At 48.0% G+C, this 11884-nt stretch overlaps 1 protein-coding gene across 6 annotated transcripts in view; it reads left to right on the top strand.

The window, feature by feature from the left end:
* The window catches only part of BCL2L14 (BCL2 like 14), a 33659-nt gene extending 23217 nt beyond the window's left edge, over positions 1 to 10442 (top strand). For 5 of the 6 annotated variants that reach the window (XM_077756462.1, XM_077756463.1, XM_077756465.1 and 2 more), the window contains 5 exons: positions 812 to 991; positions 3053 to 3123; positions 5195 to 5461; positions 6971 to 7134; positions 10010 to 10442. In XM_077756462.1, coding sequence (XP_077612588.1) covers positions 812 to 991; positions 3053 to 3123; positions 5195 to 5461; positions 6971 to 7114 — 662 coding nt within the window. In that variant the 3' untranslated portion in view covers positions 7115 to 7134; positions 10010 to 10442. The remainder of the gene's footprint in view (positions 1 to 811; positions 992 to 3052; positions 3124 to 5194; positions 5462 to 6970; positions 7135 to 10009) is intronic. The other variant, XM_077756467.1, reaches the window with a different exon arrangement.
* The last annotated feature ends 1442 nt before the right edge of the window (positions 10443 to 11884 follow it).

The raw sequence follows: 11884 nt of genomic DNA, 5'->3' as shown, positions 1-11884 counted from the left end.
ATCCCCAGCGAGAGCAGAGCTGACTTGTCCCTACACAGGCTAGGACATTCAGTGGGCCACTGCCACTGAAACCTTCGTGCCCCCACATGCTTTATTCTAGAGTAATGTGTGCAAATACATACCTCTTGTCCTGGATTATAAATTCTCGAAAGCCAGGGATTGCTCTTTCTGTACCCTGGGGCACATATCGGCGTTAACTGGATGTTTCCTGTTAGACGGGGTGGAGAGAGAAGACGTGTCCCTTTAAGAGCAAGGGGAGTTCAGTGTTGACTTGATAATGGGCTTGAGTAATGAATATGGTCTGAGAGCAGGGATATTTCTCTCTCCTCAGTGACCAACCCCCAGAGGCTTGTCAAACTCTTGAATGCCCTCCTCTGCACGTAGGGGCCGGCTCTCCCAAGAAAGAAAGGATGTCCAAAAACAAAAAAAGAATAAAAATAAAAGCATAATGAGGATTCCCTGAAGCAAAGGACTAAGCACTTTCTTTTGTGTTTCTTCCCTTGCAAAGGGGGAAAGGGGACCCTAATTTCACAAGACTTCAAAAAGAGGGTGCAGAAGGGCCATTGTTTCAAGGTGGCAATCATTCCTCTGTGCGCTCCTCCCCCTTCCCGGCCTCTGCCAGGCAACTGCCAGAGCCTTCTGAAGAATGGCCTCCTCCGCACACACGTACAACAGCCCCCCGCCCCCCCGCCCCCGGGCAGCTTCCTCTCCCTCTAGGCTGGGCTTTTCATTTGGGGTGACCGTGCATACCGATGAGCCAGACCAAGGTCTTCCGGTAAGGGCCTCTCGGCACCATTTTGTCTCGTTTCAGCCGACGACCCCAAAGTCGTTTCCATTGCCAACCGCGTGGCCGAAATTGTGCATTCCTGGCCCCCAGCCGAAGAGGCCCGCGGCCAGGCGGGAAGCCAGGAGGCCGAGGGCGGTCCTGTCCATCAGTTCCTCCAGCGCCAGGGCCACTGCTCCCAGCCTCGAGCGCCCGGAGCCCAGAAAGGTGAACTCCCCTTCCACGTGCTTGGGGCTTCCACGTCCGGCCATGCATTTGCGGGTGCAGCCAGCGCGGGGCTCGGCCATTCAGGGGCCTCTGCCGCCCTGGACGGAGGGCCGGACGGCAGCCTCCCGGAGGCCCCGACCTTTAGCTCTCGAGCCCGGCGCGGGCAAGGGCAGCGTGCCGACAGATGGAAGCAACGTGCCACGCTCACTGCTAAGTGCACAGGCTCGGCCGAGGGGGAGGAGGGGGCACGAAGCGGGCGCGCAGCCCTGTCCGCGGAGGGAAACGCGCTATTGCATGTAATCCTTTGGGCGACGGCCGCAGGTCGGTTTGCTCATGGGAGCTCACCAGGCGTAGACGGAGCCTGGGCCCAGGGACGCGTCGCATTGCCCGGGGCTCCTGTGAAAAAGCAGGGCAGCGNTCAGTCCCGCTGGCCCTCACTGGTGACTGTCCCTGCTCATGGCTCTCCTTCCCCAAACTCCAGCCCAGGGGTTGGGGCAGAGGCGGCCCGGGGTCTGCAACAGCCCAAGTACAAGGTGCAGGCGGTGGCGACTCGGAGCCCCAGAAGCAGAGCGGTGAGTCCGCCTGCCTCCAGCTGCATTGTGGGGATCACAAACTCCCCCTCCCGCGGCTGGAGGGTGCCTCTACCTTATTGTGATCCCTGGTGTGTCTGGGTGGGGGAGCGTGGATTCCTGAACCAGGCTCAGGCTGAGGCTCTTATTCCGTGTGCACTTGAGAAATGCCGGCCCCTGTCACAGTGCCCCCAGAGAGAGAGGCAGCAGCGTCAGATAAAAAGTCCCCCCTAGCCCCCCGGGGCCACGGAGACCTGCGTTCTGGCTTCTCCCAGGCGACTTGAGTCTCAGACCTGCCACTTCCCTTGCCTTTCACTAGACCTTCTTGGGATGTGACGGGCTGGATTACCTTCCTGGCCCCCCTTTCCCTCTTCTCTGAAATAAACATGACTCCACGACTTCGAAGATCATGCCGGCAACGAGAAGCGCTGCTGTATCGCTAACTGGCTCTTCTCTGTTTGGATCCTGTTCTGTAGCAATGGCCAGTTTCCTCATGCTCGGTGGGTAGCATGTTTTGAGATAAGAAAAATCAAACCCCACGTGCCCTGTCCCGATGTCCACACCGCAGGCCAGCGGGAACTGTGTCTCTACCTGCCTGTCACTTCAGCCTTTGGAGTGGGAGCGCTTCACAACTGTATTTATTTATTCCCTTGTTGCGAAGACAGCATGCAAAATACACACGTTAGTAATTAAAATTAATCAAATAAATCAGATCTGAAAGGTAATGTAAAAAGAATGCACTCGTGGGGAGATGAAGGTGGGTTTAGGAATGAGTTTAATTCCCAAAATGCAAGCCAGGAAGACCGTACCCCTCGCTTAGATGGGGCCCACAAATTCGGCTCTATGCTTTCTAGCAGCACAAAGGGGGACTATGGCCAACTGGAATTTATCACGTCCCTGTGGAAAAAGCGGGAGAATCCTACCGACAAAAAAGAAGATTCTCCTAAATGTCTTCAGAGATAGGATGATGTGTTGTGGAGCCAATACCTTCAACCACATTTTTTAAAATGTTTAGCTGTTTCTGAGAGAGAGAGACAGAGTGCGAGCTGGGGAAGAGCAGAGAGAAGGGGAGACACAGAATCTGAAGCAGGCTCCAGGCTCTGAGCTGTCAGCACAGAGCCTGATGCGGGGCTCGAACCCGCTAACTGGGACATCATGACCTGAGCCGGAGTCAGATGCTCAACCGACTGAGCCACCCAGGTGCCCCTCAACCACATTCTTCCAGTAAATACAGTGGCACATTTCATGGTGAGAAGTGGGGCGCTGAGGGAAAAAAGAAGAAGGGAGAGGAGGGGTCTGCAGGAGACGGCGTCCAGAGTGGTTTGTGCCTCATCAGATGAAGCGAGGTAAGAGTTAAGTTGCTAAGAATTACAAAGCGCATGTCTCCCTCAATCCCTAATCAGGCTACAAGTATTGTCCCTGGGGGGAAAAAAAAAAAAAGCTAAGATTATATTTTTTCTTAAAAGAACTAACTGGAATTTTCCCCCGACAGATGGAGAAGAGCAAATAATAGCCAAAATCGTTGAGCTGCTGAAATATTCAGGGGATCTGTTGGAAAGAGAGGTATGGAACTTCTTGAACTAATGTGATTTGTTTTCTGGGCCCACGCACTGGGACAGAGAACGGAATCGTACTGCAGATTGTATTCCTTTGCAAGTTCTGGTTTCCACTTAGTCCTAAATTTTATTTCCCTTGGACTCCAAATTCTTCATGCTGGCAGCATCTCAAAAATGAATCACTTTGGAAAACATAAGTAAACCTTCTGGAGCCTCCCTGGAATTTTTGGAAATGAAAAATGTAACTTTGTTATTGCAAGCAAAGACACCAATAAATTAAACTTTGCTGAATAGAATGATGAATCTGGTTCCCGGTGTAACTGATCCTCGGAGCAGCTGAGACTCTTGCGTTTGCCCTGCAGTCTGGACAGCCGTGTCCCACGCCTGCTCCGAGGCTGGAGTCCTTCCCGACATCTCCCCCGAGAGTGGCTGGGCTGTTCTCTGCTCGAGGTCTCTCTTAGCTGTTTGGCCAGGGAGGCCGATTAGAGTTGCTTGGAGAACTTTGGACTTCCTGCCGTTTAGAAGTCAAGACCCGTCATTCCCGTCAGGAAAGTGTGAGAGAGCTGGTGAGCAGGCCCCCGAGATTCGGTGCCATTGCCCACAGACTGCCGAGTCCCCTGTAGGGCCTGTCAGTCAAGGAGTGGCCCGTGGACCCCTCGCCCTGTCCTGCCACCATCAGTAGATGGAAGTCAGGCCCCACGTGGCTGTGCAGGAGGTAAAACAGCACTAACCGGCCAGCCACGCTACCCCGGTCCCAGCTTCTCAGTCGGTCCTCTCTCTATGCCTTTGTGAGCCGTGTGCCCAGAGGATGGTAACCGGGAGGGCGTGTGAGCTTCAAGTCCACACGTAGAGGATGAACAGGGGTGCGGAGAAAGGAAATAGGACGCGGTACGTGACGTAAGGGCACTCCTGTTAGTTTCTCCAGAATTAACATCATTGGACAGGAGTTATGGGGCAACTGGTTTTCTCCATTTTAGGAATGAACTTTCTAGCACTCAGGGCTGCCTTGTGAGGGAGTGAGCCTCCTGTCACCCGCAGAGTTACCAGTAGGTGCCAATAACAAGCCGGCAGGGCAGTCCTCGTCCTGGGAGGGACCGATTCGAATCCTTGACGATGTTTACAGCTTGAAAGTTCTGTGGCTGTCATGGCAGCCTCCTTCCCAGCCTTCCTCAGAAGGGACTTGCATTGGGTCGTGGAGGCAAGGGACGGGGGGTGGTATGAAGCCGACCTTCGTGGTTCTAAAGAGAGATGCTTTCCTCTTCATCCCATAAATTGGCACTTTCAAAAATCTCCCTCTGCTTGATGCAGTCTCTTGATGATTTGGGGTGACACGTTACGTTATTTATGCAGAAAATGTGGTTGTTTCTCCAGTAAAGGAGTCCGGTAGGAACACACAGAAGCTGGCTTTGCTGCGTGGGTGTGAGTTCCTACCAGAGTGGCACAGTGGCTCTGTCTAACCCTAACCCTAACCCTAACCCTAACCCTAACCCTAACCCTAACCCCTAACCTCATGGCTTGCAGAGCACCTGCAAAGCACTCATCCCTGAGACCACATGCAGGTTCATCTGGCAGCTTCCTGAGATGCCAGAGGCAGGTGCCACCTAAGGGAGCAAAGGGGGGAGGGGCCAGGGTACTCCACGGACGTGTTTCTTCCTGGCATTTGATTCTTCGCCCCTTCCGGTGGAGGCCAGGCTCCTGGCTGCCCACTGGGGTTTTGAGTCTCGCTTCTTCAACCGGGTCATGGATCAAAAGGAGTCCATTCTTGGTATAGAGGACACNAGGGGCTGGGCTCACATAAAGGACGCTGCTCCACTGAAATCTTTACCTAGCATCTGACGCATCCCCACCACAGGGATATCCCTTTTGGAAGCAATATTTGTTGAGAACCTGCTTAGCTTGTCATTCCTCAAAGACCAGAGGATTCCCAAATAAACGTTTCGTTTAAGAAATTTCTTAGTTGTCTGACTGGAATCCAGGGTTCTCCGCTGGAGGGTTCAGTGGCCCACTGCTGATTCTTGTGTTAGGTCGTGGAGGCAAGGGACGCTGACCTCACTAAACGCGTATTCTCTTGTCTACAGTTGAAGAAAGACAAGGCTTTAACGAACAGCCTCCAGGACCTGCTGTGCTACCGTGTTTTCAAGAACATCACAGACCAGTTCCTTAGGGGTGTGGATACCAGGGGAGAATCAGAGGTCAGAGCTCAGGGCTTTAAGGCTGCCCTTGCGATAGACGTCATTGGCAAGCTCACCGCCATCGACAATCACCCCATGAACCGGGTGCTGGGGTTTGGAACCAAGTACCTCAAAGACAGCTTCTCGCCCTGGGTCCAGCAGCACGGTGGATGGGTGAGTGCATCCGATTTCAAAATGAATCTTCCCAGAATTCAGAGGAGATGGAGTGGAAAGTTGTGGGGGGGTTTCTTGTTTCATTTTTTTTCAACCGAAGGGAACACGTCTTTGAGGCAGTTCTCATGGATTTAGAACAGTTGAGTGGCAAGAGATATATCCCAGTGACGGGAACCTATTTTTAGTGATTATCTTCATCATCGATAAATATTTACTGGACTCGCAAAGGGTACATGGGGTATGTGTGTTGGAGAGGAGGGACTGGTCAGATATAACAGGAAATGAAGAGATGTCGAGATATAAAATGTTTAGATATAATTTGTTTTCACACATTTTGCAGGCAGCAGAAGTCTGGCAGTGAGATGAGCAGAGGAAACGGTTCCTTGTTCTCTTAGCTGCTGACAGGCAGGGAGAGGCACAGCGACCATGATATTTTGTCATTGCCGCTTGGACCCAGCCCTTTTAAAAGGGAGATCTTTTTGTTAATGTTTATTTATTTTTTATTTTTTTAACATTTATTTCTTTTTGAGAGACAAAGAGACAGAGCATGAGCAGGGGAGCGGCATAGAGAGAGGGAGACACAGACTCCGAAACAGGCTCCAGGCTCTGAGCTGTCAGCCCAGAGCCGGACACGGGGCTCGAACCCACGAACCGTGAGATCATGACCGGAGCCGAAGTCAGACGCTCAGCCGACTGAGCCACCCAGGTGCCCCTAAAGGGGAGATTTGATACAAACCAAAAAGCAAGCCATTACGTCAGTATCTTTTTGTTTAGTTTTAAATGAAGTTTATTTATTTATTTTTAAAGCAGTCTCTATGCCCCACATGGGGCTTGAACTCACAATCCCGAGATCAAGAGTCACCTGCTCTTCTCCACTGAGCCAGCCCGGCGCCCCAGATTTGTATTTGCTTTTAACTGCCTGCCATCAGGCGAAACAGACCCTTCTCACCCCCGACCTTTCTCCTCATTCCTGGAGAGTTCCTCAAAGCAGCTATATACTCAGACGGACTCATGAGGTTAACCTTTTCAAAATGCTTTAGCCCGTAGTTTAGTTTAGCCCAAGTATCAGTAGGCTCGGGGCCCTTTTTCTTTTTTTCTTTTTTTCCGGTCTGTTCAGACCCTTCCTGGAAGCCCAGGCCTTTGTCCCACGTTACCTTTCGCCCTCTTTCCCCTAGAAGGGAGCCAGGCTAGCAGGTTTGAGTCTGCTCCACGCAGGGTCCGCATGGCCCTGAGGCCTCCAGTCTTGGTCTCTTGGTTTCCAGAAAGGACATAGAGCTGATCTTGCTCAGGGACTGACGTGCCCGCTGTGGCCTTCAGTGGCTGCCTGTTAGCTTACCTCGTCCTCTGTTCCCTTCTGTTTCCACGCCTGCGCCAGGTATGGGAGCCGTAAGTGGCTGATCTGAACAACTGAGGCTCTTCGGTATTCTCAGTTTAAGCTGCCTCAACTCGTGCTAAAAGGAGGGTAGACACCTTGATGTTAATTTTGGCTTTAACTGTTCTTTCTTCCAGAACCCTCTTAAGCCCCTCCTCTGCCCCAGAGCCTTTCCTGACCACCCTAGCTTAAGGGCCTCGCCAGCCTCTGACTTCTTACAATACTTCATATCTGCACTAGGATTATACACAGGAAAGAGTCATCCCTGTGGGACTTGTTAATGCATTTTCCCAAAAAGATTGTAAGTATCAACTGGGCCCAGTTCTCAGAAGTCTATTTAGTTAGTTAGTGTAGCCGAACTGCTAAAAGTGCTCTATAAAAAATAATCTATGCCGAAAGCACAAACAACAAAAGAGAAAATAAATTGGACTACATCAAATTAAAAATTTTTCTGATTCAGGGGTGCCTGGCTGGCTCAGTCGGTGCAGCATGTGACTCTTGATCTTGGGGTTGTGAGTTTGAGCCCCACATTGGGTATAGAGATTATTTAACAAATAAAAATCTGAAAAAAATAAATTTAAAAAATAAGTCATTTTTTCCTGCTTCAAAGGACGCTACCAAGAAAATCAAAAGCCAACACACAGAATGGAACAAAATATGTTCAAATCATTTATCTGAAAGAGAACTTGTTTTCAGAAGATGTAATAAACTCTGACAAGTCGACAGTAAAAAGACAAGAGCCAACTTTGAATAGACATTTCTCCAAAGAAGTTACACAAATGGCCAATAAACAATGAAAAGATGCTTGCTTAACGTCTTCATTTCAACATTAGGGGAATGCAAATCAAAACCACAATAAGATATTTCACACCCACTGGCATGGTGTGACAAATGTTGGTGAAGACATGGAGAAATTTGAACCCTCATACTTTGCTGGTTGAGTTCTAAAATTTTTCCTTTGGAAACAATTTGGCAATTCCCCCCCAAATATTAAACATAGAGTTACCGATTCCACTCTTAGATATATACTCAAGAAAATTGGTAACAAATGTTCACATAAAAACTTGTAGATGAATGACCATGGCAGCGTTCGTTATGCACAATAGCCTCAAAGTGGAAATACCTCAAGTGTTCATCAGTGATGAATGGTGAACAGCAAACCCAAAGGCGGTATGTCCGTAAAGTGGAATATTATTTAGCCATAAAAAGGAATGGAACCGATGGATGAACCTTGAAACCATTATGCTAAGTGAAAGAAGTTAAACAAAAGGGCCATATATTATATGACTCTATTTTCATGAAATGTCCAGAACAGGTGAATTTTCAGAGGCAGATTAGAGGGGAAGAGAGAGAATGGGGAGTGGCTGCTAATGGATAAGGGGTTTCTTTTTGTGTGATGGGAATGTTGTAAAATCAGGCAAACGTACACGATTTTGTGAACATACTAAATGCCCCTGGATTACATATTTTAAAAGGATGAATTCTAGGGCACAGTTCAACAAGTCTGTTGTGAAAAAGTGATCGTTCTAATTCTAGCAAGCACATAAAATGACAAAAGGAAAAAAGGATACATTTTTATTTACTTATTTTTTAATTTGGCTGCTGGTGCCAGAGAGAAAAACAGTTCTAATTAGGGAAGATCGATGGATTTTTGGTGGAAATAATAAATGGAATTTTCAAGGGCTTCAGAATTTGATGGCATTGTTCCTTATCATTTGTAATTTATTAGTTTACTTGTCCAGGTCATCATAAATCTGAGTTTTGAGTCTTGGCCGCAGTTAGGTTTAATTCGGAGCATGTGGCTGGAAATTGGGAGGGGGATGAGAGAGAAAGGACTATAATTTTTCCAAGGCTGATAGAGGAGTTGCAAAAACTAAAGAAGGAAGATGTTGATAAAAGCATATTTATGAGTTGATATGAGCTATGAAAGTATGAAGGAGATGTGACATCTGTGCTCAGTCTTCGTGCGCAAGAAAGAAGGATGACACTGGGTGGCAAGCCTCTAGGGACTTCCATTGGCCTCTGTTATTTTGGTGGCGCTCCAGGGTGTGCTTATAACGGTGTGGAGAGAGGAAAATGATTCCTATGCACCAGTTTCCCAAGGTTCCCAACTCTCTCAGTATTTTGCATTTCGTGCAAGTACGTCTCACCTTCTCAACTACAGTGCAAATACGAGGGCAGGTTTATGTATTTTATGCTTGTCTCTCAGTACTTCCATTCTTTCTACATACATCATAGATGTTGAGCCAATACTCTGAGCATAATCAGTCAATCAAGCAATCAAATGAATGAATAGCAACTGTATCTAAAAAGCATGTTAGGGGCGCCTGGGTGGCCCAGTGGGTTAAGGGTCTGACTCTTGGTTTCGGCTCAGGTCATGACCTCACAGTTCCTGGGTTCAACCCCCGCATTGGGCTCCATGTTTCGCATTCTCTCTCCCCCCCCCTTCTCCCCCACATGCATACTCTATCTCTCAAAAATAAATAAACTTTAAAAAAATAAAATAAAAAGCATGCTAAAGTAGTTCTCGTGAGACTTTAATTCACCCCTTGGCCATTTTTCCTCACTGTCAAGGACTGTTCAAACGTTACCCTCTGTTCCTGGGACCTCATCCATTTCGCAGAGCTTTGTAGGGAGAGGTTGGTGATCTCCGTAACCTTCAACCTTCCAGTATCTACTCTTTTAATTTTCTTTTTTACTCTTTTGAATTTTTGTTTTTTCTAGGAGAGAGAGTGAGCGTGAGCAGGGGAGGGTCAGAGAGAGAGGGAGTCACAGACCGAAACAGGCTCCAGGCTCCGAGCTGGCAGTCAGCACAGAGCCCGACGCGGGGCTCGAACCCACGAACCGCGAGATCATGACCTAAGCGAAAGTCGGACGCTCAACCGACTAAGCCACGCAGGCGCCCCTCTCTTTTGAATTTTAAAGACCGCATCAAAGGCCTTTCTCATCTAGCCCGTCAGCCCTGGATGTGTAGCATGAGTCCTTCGTATATGTTTTCCTTTCAGGAATACCAAGGCCGCTGCTCATCTTTCCGAAGCTTCCCCCAAGCCTAACATAGTCTCCAAAACCCAGACCATGCCTGGGACAAGAGAGCAGAGTGAACAGGTGTATGTTTTCAGTTCAACAGTGAATCAAACTTGGAATTTTATGGATCTGTTTCTCTTTTTCCCCTGTAGGAAAATGTACTCGGAGCATCACATGAAGAAGTAGACTGAAACATCAGAAGATTTGTAATCCGGAACACTCCTTATGCAGCTCGGATCTTGTCTATGTTGGTCTCGGCATAGGCTATGGGAGAAAATAAACATGTGCAAGGCAGAGGGGGCACTGAAGTTTTCAAAGTCATTGTTCCTGTGAATCCAGAGGCCTGAGGGGAGAGGCCGCGTCCGTCTGCGGCTCATAGAATGTAGTAGCGTGGCCAGTGACATCCCTGTTTTTCAGGTCGTCCAGTGAGTGTGGAAGGAAGTCTGGGAAGACAAGTGGCAATGTTCCTTTCAGATGTTCAGAGCGGAGACAGTCATCTTGCCTCTGTGGGCCGCTTTAGGGAAATTCTGTTACAGATATTTGCTGATCTCATGAGGGTGAAATGAAAAATCGTGCATGTGTTTACTCTTTGGTTTTCTAGGACCATTTCTTTTTAAACGACACTTGGGATGGCCTAACCGTGACTTGTTTCAAGCCTACCTTTAGGAAGATGTTGCTACTCATGTTGGTAGACATAGTTCAAAGAGACCGTTGAGTTCCCTGCTCTATCCACTGGTTTGGAGAGATACTACCATGTCTGCCTTTGACTCACTTCCCTAGAAAAATGCTTTGGCAGTTTGAAAAACTTCCATTTGGCAGAAAATAATTACTCCTATCTCCCTCGACAATCTCAGAGACCCCACCTTTATTTCTCAAGGACTCTGAAACTTTCTTTGCTGTTTTTCTTTGCGGTAGTGTCATGACCAGTAGCTGTCAAACATGTGGAAGGACCACTGTCAAAAGAGTATCACATGAGGTGCCTGGGTGGCTCAGTCAGTTAGGCATCCAACTTCGGATCAGGTCATGATCACGCAGTTTGTGAGTCTGAGCCCCACATTGGGCTCTGTGCTGACAGCTCAGAGCCTAGAGCCTGCTTTGGATTCTGTGTCTCCCTCTCTCTCTCAAAAAATAAAATAAAATAAAATAAAATAAAATAAAATAAAATAGAATAAAATACAATACAATAAAATACAATAAAATAAAATAAACACTAAAAAAATTTTAAAGAGTATCTTATGGTTAAAACAAGTAAAACGTAATAGTACTAAGATTTCCATGAAGATTGAATGAGTTAATTTATAAAAAGGGCTTACAACGGTGCTTGGTATTTAGTGCTGAGTGCTCACGTATGCTCAATATTAATGTGCTGCTCTCAGCTAAAACGGAAATTTCCTCTCCTCTCAGGGCAGTCCCTGATTGTTTTCCTGAAATTATTACTGTTCAGAGTGAGGTTTTATAGTAAGTGAAATATGTGTCACAACTGCTTAACAAACAGTAATGAGAGAAACAATAATTTTAAAAATACTACCAAATTATAGTCTTACAAATGTCTGTATCTGTAGCACCCAGCATGTAGCGTGATGTAAAACCGGTGTTTAGCAGACCTTTGATGCACCAGTAAATGAATGAGTTAATCAGACATACTTCCAGCTTCAAGGCAAAATGGGCCTCTCTAGTACCTCATCCCCATCACTACGCTACCCATCGCCATAAAAATGAGTTTTTCTCCTAGACTTGGATATGGGAAAACTGAAAGGAAGCCCATGTCGCCGGAATCACAGGCAAAATCACCCTTCAGTCTGGTGTCACCACAGACCACGGACGTCCCTGTCTCCACCAGCGACCCAGAAATTGCGTGCCACTGCTGGCCCCGCCGCTCCTGAAAAATGCTGCTGCTACCCCGACTCCCATCTGTCCTCTCTACCGGGAAAAACCATCCCAACCTTGCCTCACTGTCCCCAAGGTAAAAATCCCAGGTGGATTATTTCGGTTAGCTGACCCCGGGCCATAGGCCTGTGCAACAGCTG

The sequence above is a fragment of the Crocuta crocuta genome, unplaced genomic scaffold, assembly GCF_008692635.1.
Source record: "Crocuta crocuta isolate KB4526 unplaced genomic scaffold, BGI_CrCroc_1.0 scaffold262, whole genome shotgun sequence".
Taxonomy (NCBI): domain Eukaryota; kingdom Metazoa; phylum Chordata; class Mammalia; order Carnivora; family Hyaenidae; genus Crocuta; species Crocuta crocuta.
Note: the sequence above shows the minus strand (reverse complement) of the source record. Positions and strands in the feature narration are given on the sequence as shown.